The sequence below is a fragment of the Orycteropus afer genome, unplaced genomic scaffold (genome assembly GCF_000298275.1).
Source record: "Orycteropus afer afer isolate SDZICR_OR568_19922 unplaced genomic scaffold, OryAfe1.0 scaffold00014, whole genome shotgun sequence".
NCBI lineage: Eukaryota > Metazoa > Chordata > Mammalia > Tubulidentata > Orycteropodidae > Orycteropus > Orycteropus afer.
In genome coordinates this window covers 11,548,791-11,559,754 of record NW_006921601.1, presented here as the reverse complement: position 1 = coordinate 11,559,754, position 10,964 = coordinate 11,548,791, and the positions used below count along the sequence as shown (strand labels likewise).

The 10,964-nt window shown below is 38.6% G+C and overlaps 1 protein-coding gene across 1 annotated transcript in view; it reads right to left on the bottom strand.

Annotated features, from left to right (window-relative positions):
- Window positions 1-10,964, bottom strand: part of FAR1 (fatty acyl-CoA reductase 1) — a 42,796-nt gene that overhangs the window by 20,080 nt on the left and 11,752 nt on the right. The window contains exon 3 of the mRNA XM_007955363.2: window positions 3,503-3,682. Coding sequence (XP_007953554.1) covers window positions 3,503-3,682 — 180 coding nt within the window. The remainder of the gene's footprint in view (window positions 1-3,502; window positions 3,683-10,964) is intronic.

Below are 10,964 nucleotides of genomic sequence, written 5' to 3'. Positions count from 1 at the left end.
AGAATCAGGTTATAAGCATTTTTCTTAGCTCATTAGATGTTTAGATATATCAAATGGTAATTTAAAAAAAAAGTAAAATACTTGGTTAATTTTCACACTCAACTTTTCCCAGAGATACTAAGTGCTTTAGTCTACTGACTTATCAGGAAAATGACAGCTGAAACTAAAATCAGATTACCCATTTACTTCATGTCAAGTAGAAGGACTGTCCAAGAATGATTTGATTTGCATTTTCTTATGAGAAGCAACAAACTTATATGCCAGGAATAAAGAAAATGATACCTACAGAGTGAGAAGGGGAGATACTTGGAAGAGGCTAAGAAATGGAGTCAGGAAACAGAAACCTGAGAATACTTAAGAACGCCTCTGTAAACTTCCTTACGATATGCTTGTTTCCTCACAGTGAAAGTCTTAAAGAAAAGGATTTGTAGGCTTATTGCAGGAGAGAGTTAGAAGCAGCAGCTATGGACACTATGTAGCACCCTTGGGAAGAAGAGAAATCAAGTAGGAAAGCAGGGGATGGTAACTAAGGAACTGAAAGTGGAATCTCTAAGAAGAAAAGTGAATAGGGGAGACAGAAAAATAGACAAGGAAAAAGCCTACCAGGGTATTACAGGAAGACTAACAAATATGTAATGTTTCTGTAACTGCAGTCTTTAAAACAAAAAGGTTCCCTATTTTCTTCTCCCTCTGATCTTTTCTGTTTGTTTTACTTGATGACAAAGCACAGTCTGAAGCAAATGAGAACTGTGGTTTAAGCATATTCACTTACTCCCCATGCATCAAATACTTCAAACAAATATATTTTTAATATGTAATAATTGTTGACAGAATCTTAGTCCTCAGAAAGATCATAAACAATGATACTAGGAGTATGAAAGGAAATGTCACCTCTAATTCCTTAATACTAAAGTTCATCTAGATAGTCTCCACTGGGCAAAAAACAATCAGAAATAATCCTTTAATAAATTAGAACCTTTCTAATAAACAGGCAGTCATTGGTCTCCATGGGTATCAGACAATTCTTGGTCACTAAGATTGATTTCCTAGAAAACAGAGGCCCCAATATGGATGGAAGCTCAGTATCATCAGTCAAAACAAGGCCAAGAGCTGACTGTGGAACAGATCATCAACTGCTCATATGCAAGTTCAAGTTGAAGATGAAAAAATTTAAAACAAGTCCACAACAGCCAAAATACAACCCTGATTATATTCCACCTGAATTTAGAGACCATCTGAAGAACAGATTTGATAGATACTTCAAACACCAATGACTGAAGATCAGATGAGTTGAGAGATGACATCAAGAATATCATACATGAAGAAAGCAAAAGATCACTAAAAGACACGAAAGGAAGAAAAGACCAAAATGCATGTCAGAAGAGACTCTGAAACTTGCCCTTGAACAGAGTAGCAAAAGCTAATGGAAAAAATGACAAGATAAAAGAGCTGAAGAGAAGATTTCAAAGAGTAGCTCAAGAAGACAAAGTCAATTATCATCATGAAATGTGCAAAGACCTGGAATTAGAAAACCAAAAGGGAAGAAAACACTTAGCAAGCTGAAAGAATGGAAGAAAAAATTCAAGCCTTGAGGTGCAATACTGAAGGATCCTATGGGCAAGATACTGAACGATGCATCAAATCATGATGGAGGGAATAAACAGTGTCACTGTACCAAAAAAACTGGTCGATGTTCAACTATTTCAGGAAGTAGCATCAAGAACTAATGGTATTGAAGAAGTACAAGCTGCACTGAAGGAATGAGCAAAAAACAAGGCTGAAACTGAAATGTTTCAACAACGGATGCAGTGCTGGAGGTACTTACTCATTTATGCCAAGAAACCTAGCCAAGTGATCAGAAGACATCGATAGTAGTGCCCATTCCAAATCAAGGTGATCCAAGACAATGTGGAAATTATCAAACAATATTATTAATAGCACAAGCAAGTAAAATTTTGCTGAAGGTAACTCGAAAACAGTTACAGCAACATATTGACAGGGAACTCTCAGATATTTAAGCTGGATTTCAGAAGAGGATGTGGAATGAGGGATATCACTGCTGATGCCAGATGGATCTTGGCTGAAAGCAAAGAATACCAGAAAGATGTCTACTTGTGTTTTACTGACTATGCAGACATTTAACTCTGTGGGTCATAACAAATTATGGATAACACTGCAAAAAATAGGAATTCCAGAACACTTAATTGTGCTCATAAGGAACCTGTACATAGACCAAGAGGCAGTACTTCGAACAGAACAAGGGGATACTGCATGGTTTAAAAATCAGGAAAGGTGTGTGTCAAGGCTGTATCCTTTCATCACAATTATTCAATCTGTATGGTGAGCAAATAATTTGAGAAGCTGGACTATATGAAGAAGAACGTGGCACCAGGATTGGAGGAGGACTAATTAATAACCTGCAATATGCAGTTGACACAACTTTGCTTGCAGAGAGTGAAGAGGACTTGAAGCACTTACTGGTGAAGATCAGACTACAGTCTTCAGTATGATTATACCTCAACAGGAAATGAAAATCCTCACAATTGGGCCAATAAGCAACATCCTGATAAACGGAGAAATATTGAAGTTGTCAGGGATTTCATTCAACTTGGAACAACACCCATGGGAGCAGTAGTCAAGACATCATATTGCACTGGGCAGATCTACTGCAAAAGACTTTTTTAAAGTGTTAAGGAGTAAAGATGTCACTTTGAAGACTAAGGTGTACCTAACCCAAGCCATGGTATTTTCAATCACCACATATGCATGTGAAAGCTAGACAATGGATAAGGAAGACTGAAGAAGAGTTCATGCCTTTGAATTGTAGCGGTGAGGAACAGTGAAAATATCATGGACTACCAGAAGAATGAACAAATCTGCCTTGGAAGAAGTGCAGCCAGAATCCTTCTTAGAAACAAGAATGGCCAGGCTTCATGTCACCCACTTTGGTCATACTGTCAGAAGGGACCATTCCCTGGAGGAGGGTAACATGCTGGTAAAGCAGACGGTCAGAGAAAAAGAGTAATACTCCCAACAAGATGGACTGACACAATGGTTCCAACAATGGGCTCAAGCATACCAAAGATTGTGAGGGTGCAGGACTGCACAGTTCTGATGTATGTGAAGTCACTGTAAGTCAGAAATGTCTCAATGGCATCTAACAACAACAACATGGATGAGTTGTTCCAAGGTATTCCTCCAGGTTCCCAACCATCACACTTGGTTAAAAGTGAAATCCCCACACTGACTTCAACAACAGTCTTTAGGTATCAATCTGTACAATTTAAAAATTAAAAAGGTGATAATGTTTGTTGAATAAAGGAACAGATTATGTATGTATGTACGTATGTATGTGTATGTGCATGTATGTGTGTATATAAATCGAGGGACACAAAGAGGAAGAGAGAAACTGACATATACCAAGAGATACATATAAATAGATAAACCTAGATCCAAAGTTTTGGGATCAAAGCCACTATAGGTACATTTCAAAGAAACATACTCTAAAGAATCAATCAACTTCTTGGGATCGACAGGGGGTGGATAGACTACTTCATCAATATGCTTTCTATTGCAATACGCATATGCTGTTGATACATGCATAAACACTTCCAGATTCTTCATTTGCTGTGCCAGGAGAATAAGTTGTCGTGTAGCAATCACATTTAACTGAACAGCATCTCTGTAAAAGAAAAAGCAATGAAAAGTTGGGAGGCTGTATCATTTACTTTAACTGCTTAAAAAAAAAACAAAACTTACTTCCATTAGATAGGTAGAGAGACAGATTTTTGTTTCTTTACAACTGAACCCTTAGCTCTAATTTTATGGTTTTTTTTTTTATTTCAGTATAAAGTAAATCCATTCTGTCAGCTATGCTTAAAAAGAAATCTTCTGATTATCAAATAAAACTTCATTGTTAGGTTTGAAAAACGTAAGTACAAACTTAAAAAATTAAAATTCCCCATAGATAACATGGATAATTTAGTTGTATGTAGCTTATATGCATACACCTTGGAGTCATTCTAGACTTGTTGGTTTTTTTTGTTTTTTCAATTTTTAAAGGTATGACCTTTCATGATAATGGATGTGCCACAAGAAGAAATTAAATCACTAAGGCAAAATTAGCAATAAGGTTGAAACGATAATAGTAATGATAAATCCAGAAATAGTAAATTACATGAACATATAATCAAATAAGAATGAAGCAAATAAATCTACCAAACACTTCTTTAAAATTATCTTACAAAATTTAAAGTGTTATTACAATAAAACGAGTACATGGCACAGGTTTTTATTGTACATATTTTTACTACAACAATACCAAAAATACCTAGTACATTTGTAACAAGAAGTATATGAAAGATCCCAAAGTAATCTACATAGTCCCTTCTTAGGATTTATTCAAACTAAATAGGTCTACGAAAGCAAAAATATGTATACATCTAATCAAACATCATCTAATAATAGCAAAAGCCTACAGAGTCCAAATACTCACTACAAATGGCATGGTTTAATAAAGTAGGTATTTTATCACCATGAAATAATACAACCATTAAAATACTTATATAAAGACTATAAAGACATGGGAATTCTATATGGATATTACAATATACACATTGTCTGAAGTAGGCTTAATATGGCTCTGAGAGAGACTGGAGGCTAGAACAGGCAGAAGCCCCTCTCTGTCTCTCCCTTGTAAAGCCCCCTTTCCTCTCCTCCCTCTTTAATAAACTTTGGTTTGTGTGGACAAAAAAAAAAGAATATAGCTCTCAAGTCAGACAGACCTGGCTTCAAATCCTGCCTTGGCCTATTTGCTAAGACTAGATGATCTTGGTAAAGTTATGTAAGCACTCAGGCCCATTTCTTCACCTGTAAGTAGGAATAATATGGAATATACCTACTATAGTTTGTATAAAATTAAATGAAATAAATAGTTTATAAGAATTTAGCATAATTCCTGAGTCCAAAGCAAGCAGTAAACAAACATTAGTTAAGATAATGTGATGATGCTATTAAACTTTTCATAATTTTAATAAACATTCTTAAAGAAGGCTGAAATACTCAATACCAGGAATAAATACCATGATAAAAGTGGTAAAGTAATACACTACTAGTGACACTTATAAACTGATCTGAAGACATCAGGACAGAGTACCAGAAATTACAGAAATCATATAATTATTAATTAATCTCTGGTAGCATAGTGCCTAAGGCACTTGACAGCTCACCAGAAGGCTGGCGGTTCAAACCCACCAGCCACTCCTCGGAAGGAAGGTTGGGCAATCCTACTTCTGTAGTGATACTGCCTCGGAAACCCAAGGAGGGGTCGCTATGAGTCAGGGCTGACTCGACGGCAAAGAACAACAACAACAACAATGTAATATACTGAAATTGAGAGAAAAAAACTTTTAATCCTAATTTTTCAGAAAGAATGAAATGAAAAATTCCTAAATTTGCTAACCTAAATACTATGCAAGTGTGGTATAACAACATGATGGAATATCATCAAATCACTAAAAGTATAACCATGGGGAAAAAAATCAGAAATACAAATGTTGAACGTTCACAATTACGTAAAGCAATATATGCTCCAAGATGGACCAAAAAAAATTTTAATGAAAATCGTTAGTATTTTTCGTATTTCTTATCAGTGGCAGCATTTAAGAAGGAAAAAAATCCAATTATTCTTTTAAAAAGAGTGACACTAATAGTTACGTGCTACTACTAACCAGAAAGTTGGAGGTTCAAACCCACCCAGAGGTGCCTGGGATAGAAGAGCTGATAATCTGATTCTGAAAATCCTACAGAGTGCAGGTCTACTCTAAACACAGGGGGTCACCATGCGTCAGACTCAACCCACTATCAGCTGGCTTTAGTCTTTAAAAAGGCCAGGACGTATCACAGATATCCTGTCCACTTGATTGTAAAGTAATGCTTTGATATCTATCACATTTGAAAAACAATGGCATTAAGGAAGGTACTGTTTTGGAAGAGGTATATCAACAATATTCTGTTACAGGTTCCTGAGGACAGGACATAGAGTTCTGGGTCACCAGGAACAAGGAATAATCCTTAAGAGAAAAAAAAAAAAAAAAGGTCCCTTGGTTTTTCAATTAATAGTATGAGAACCTATGAAAACTTACTAAAAGCAAAAAATTTTAATGAAATAATTAGGTTGAGGTATTACAATGATGGATGATATCCTTATCTTTGTTTCAATTGGGGTGGGGGGTGGGGTCTGTTCAAATGAAAATCCATCAAGATACTTCACAGAGAGGATACTGTCCACCAGACCGTAAGAAAATGTGATACATTCTTTTGCAAGAATGGGGTGAAAACGGGTAATGTTTTGTGAAAATCACACAAAGGGTATTCTGTTACAGGTTCCCAAGGATGGTGACAGAGTTTCTGGGTCACTGGAAATAAGGAATAATTTGAGAGGAAATACCCCTGTGTCCTGCTACCCTCCTCACCACCCCCACTGGTACCTGAGAGCTCGACCTTGAAGCTATTTTGTGCTCACACAGGTATCCAGGCTGGTCAGCTTCACTCTATTTTACCTCAATTTCTATTCTGTTGAACTCCAGGCTGAGACCCAGTCATGTCAGCTCAGAAAGCACACAGTATTAAAGAAAAATACTGTTCTCATTATGTGTTGGCTATATAGAGTCATAAGTGCATCTTAAATTAAGATTGGCTTTGGGGAAGGGGGAATCCTTTGCCACAGACTTGATTCCAATTCATGGCAACCCATGTGTTACAAAGCACAACTGGGCACCACAGGATTTTCTTGGTAATCTATGGAAACAGATTGCCAGGCTCTTCTTACATGGTACCATTGGGTGGGTTCAAACCTCCCACCTCTTAGCTGGTATCCAAGTGCAAACTAGTGAGTCACCAGAGACTTTGGCTTGGGGGCAGGGAAGCAAAATGAGCTTCACTGGCATTACCCCAAAACTTGTTGTTGGTGGTGTGTGCTGTTGAGTGGGCCCTGACTCACAGCGACCCCTCCTTGGGTTGCTGAGGCAGTATCACTACGGAAGTAGATTGCCCCATCTTCCTTCCGAGGAGTGGCTGGTGGGTTTGAACCGCCAGCCTTCTGGTTAGCATCAAGTGCCTTAGGCACTATGCTACCAGACCTCAGATTTTGGCAAGTGCAGCTCAGGAAATCTGTCTTTTAAACACTTTTTCCAGTAATTCTTAAGATTTAAAATACATTCTAAGATTTGGGAATTGGTATGTTTAGACTCAACAGGTTTTTTTTTTTTTTATCTTTTCCAATTATCAATCATTACTTCCATTCCTTTCTTAAAACATAGTCACATGAGTTGAACATTCACCAGAGGTAGATACATTCTTTGGAGAGAACAATCACGGGAGAAAGAAGGGCTGTTTATGTACAGGGAGACAGCTCAGGGGGCAGGAGTGCATGGAGGGATGGACACAGGGAAGAGGTAACTATGGGGAGGAAGTGGGAGGGGAGCTGATGCATTGGGGTAAATTGTAGTCAATGTCATGAGACAAAGTGTATCTGAACTGCTGTATGGAAAGTGAATTTGCTCTGTAAATTTTCACCCAAATCACAATAAAAAATATAAAATAAATAAATAAAATTGCTTAGTAAAAATAAAAAAAAGAACATAGTCACATTCATACTCTCAGCCTTACCACCCATAAATACTCCATCTCTGACATCCTGTACTATGAATTTCCACCAAACTATACCACATGTCCTTCCAATTCTCCATCCTCATCATGGTCTCCAGTTTTCTTTATTCTCAATTCTTACTGGTCCTGTCCTGCCTTTACTATTGTTACTACCTAACGCAGACCAGACCTCACAATCAAGTATTTAAATAACTCCCTTTATTAGCCTCTGCAAAAAGGGCGTGGCTGTAGTGTTTGACCTCTTCTAACTTCACAGAGCAAGGATATACTGCACGGTTTATCACAGGAAAGGAGTGTGTCAGGGTTGTATCCTTTCACCATACTTATTCAATCTGTAGGCTAAGCAAATAATCCAAGAAGCTGGACTGTATGAAGAAGAATATGGCATCAGGATTGGAAGAAGACTCATTAACAACCTGTGATAAGCATATGACACAACCTTCTTGCTGAAAGTGAGGATGACTTGAAGCACTTACTGATGAAGATTAAAGACTACGCCTGCAGTATGGATTACACCTCGACATAAAGAAAATGAAAATCCTCACAACTGGACCAATAAGCAGCATCATGATAAATAGAGAAAAGGTTCAAGTTGTCAAAGATTCCATATTACTTGGATCCATAACCGACACCAAATAGAAGCAACAGTCAAGAAATCAGATGATGTATTTCACGGGGCTAATTTGCTGCAAAAAGACCTCTTTAAAGTGCTAAAGAACAAAAATGTCTCTTTGAAGACTAAGGTGTGCCTAACCCAAGCCAAGGTATTTTCAACCACTTCATATGTATGTGAAAGCTGGACAGTGAATAAGGAAGACTGAAGAAGAGTTGATGCTTTTGACTTGTGTTGATGAAGAATATTCAAAGTACCAAGGACTGCCAGAAGAATGAACAAATCTGTCCTGGTAGAAGTACAGCTAGGAATGCTCCTTGGAAGCAAGAACGGCCAGACTCTGTTTCACCTACTTTGGTCATGTTGTCAGAAGGGACTATTCCCTAGAGAAGGATGGTAAAGTGGAGAGTCAGCGATAAAGGGGAAGGCCCTCAATGAGATGGAATGACACAGTGGCTGCAGCAATGGGCTCAGGTATAGCAAGGACTGTGAGGCTGGTGCAGGATCGAGCAGTTATTCTGTATACATGGGAGCAGGTCACTATGAGTTGGAGCCAACTCAACAGCACTCAACAACTATAACAACAATTTCACAAGGGGGAAATAAAATCAAGATGAACATCAACAGCCCAAGGCTGGTTCCTATGACACATAAGTCAGACATGCTGCCACCTTCCAACCTTTTCACCAATTCTGACATGAACCGTCCCTCCCACAGCACTCTCTATGTCTGCTGCATTCGATAATTTGTTGCAATGGTCACACAGAATTCAGAGACAATACTCATGGTTATGGTTTATCAAGGAAATAACAGGTTACAATACAGGTTCAGGAATGCTCAGGTTAGCAAGCCTTCTGCCCGAAGGCACTCAGCTTTCTTATTCCACAGGCTGGAAAGCTCACTACTCTGTCTCATGCCAGTCTCTTGGTTGTGCTGTCTCTGCTGCTGGAGGATCTCCTGCCAGTCTCTCTGCCAGCGTCTCAGTGCAGGAATCTTGAGTCCAAGGATGCACTCCACTACTGGCTGTTCTTTATTGTTGGCAGTGAGATCTCCCTTTTCTGCCTCTTAGATGGCTCATTTTAAAACTAATGGAATGGCAAAACCGGCCAATCGGTATTTTAGGTTCCATACACATTATTTGCATGGTCCCACACACACAAAGGTGCCATGTACCTTATTTACATTATTAACAAACTATCCAAATCCCACCAGGAGCTTTGGTGGTGTAGTGCTTAAGGCATTTGACTGCTAACCGGAAGGCTGGAGGTTCAAACCCACCAGCCACTCCTTGGAAGGAAGATTGGGCAATCTACTTCCATAGTGATACCACCTCAGTAACCTGAGGAGGGGTCGCTGTAAGTCAGGTCTGACTCAATGGCACATAACGACAATGACAAATGTTAGCATTATATAAAACAATGAGCAAGAAAATAATCTTGAAACCTATAAAGCACTACAGTAAAATGTAAGGGACTATTACAGTGCCCTCAATGGACTACTGTCAAAATTTATTTTAATGCTTTGGCTGTGAACTGTCAACTTTTTTAACTGATTTAAGGTTTATAGTTCTGCATTACATAATGGTAACATGGGAAATAATCTCAAAACCCTTTGTAATATGTAATCAGAACTTAAATTTAAAACATTTTAAAGTGAAGTCTTTCAAGTAGTGTTGAAAGATGAAAATGTCTACACCATCTACTTTGGGTCTCTAGTGCTGCTTCTAACAGAAATACCACAAATGGGTGGCTTTAACAAACAGAGATTTATTCTCTTACAGTTTAGGAGGCTAGAAGTCCAAATTCAGAGTGCCAGCTCTAGGGGCTGGGTGAAGGCCCCTCAACCTTGACCTTCAGCTCTGCCTCTTGCTCCTGGCCCACTGGAGCCAGAGGCTTCTTGTAACTTATGCAGCTGCTGGCTACTGAGGCTGACAAACCCAAGGTTAGCAATGAGAATGGCCCAATCCTAAGAAAAGCAGACAACAGGCATATGCCAGGTCACTGGTTCAAGTCTAGGAACAATTTCAAAATCAACATGCAACATGGCAGGCGACTGGATGAAGACTTGGCCAAATGCAGGATCCAAACGTGACAAAAAGCTAGAGACCTTTCCTAAAGCTTCTACTGGAAGCAGGCCACACCTGAAAGGCAGCTCTCTACCTGCTCACAGCAGATTCCACCATGAAGGTAATTACACTCTCATCATGGGGAATAATTACATCCAGCTGCCCAGATACTCAAAACCACAGCCCAGCCAAGTTGATACACACTTTAATTACCACACCATCTTAACTGGCACAAGACCATACAATTACATCAATATTATAAAAACTAATTTTGAACATATCATTAAAAAGAATATTCTGAATTAAAGCATCATTGCTTAAAATGCATACTTGTAGATTTTTAAAAGTAGAACATTTAAAGTGTTATTTTTTTCTTGAAATGGGCATTGTTCTGGTTAGGTAGTGCTGCTCTGACAGGAATATACCACAAATGGGATGGCCTTAACAAACAGGAGTTTATTCTCTTACAGTTTGGAGGCTTTAAGCCCAAGTTCAAAGCTGAAAGGGGCTGGGTAAAAGCCCCTTAGCCTTGGGCTTCAGCTCTGCCGCCAGCTCCCAGCCCACTGAAGCTAGAGGATTTTGTTCACTCAGATAGCTGCTGGCTGCTGAGGCTGCCAA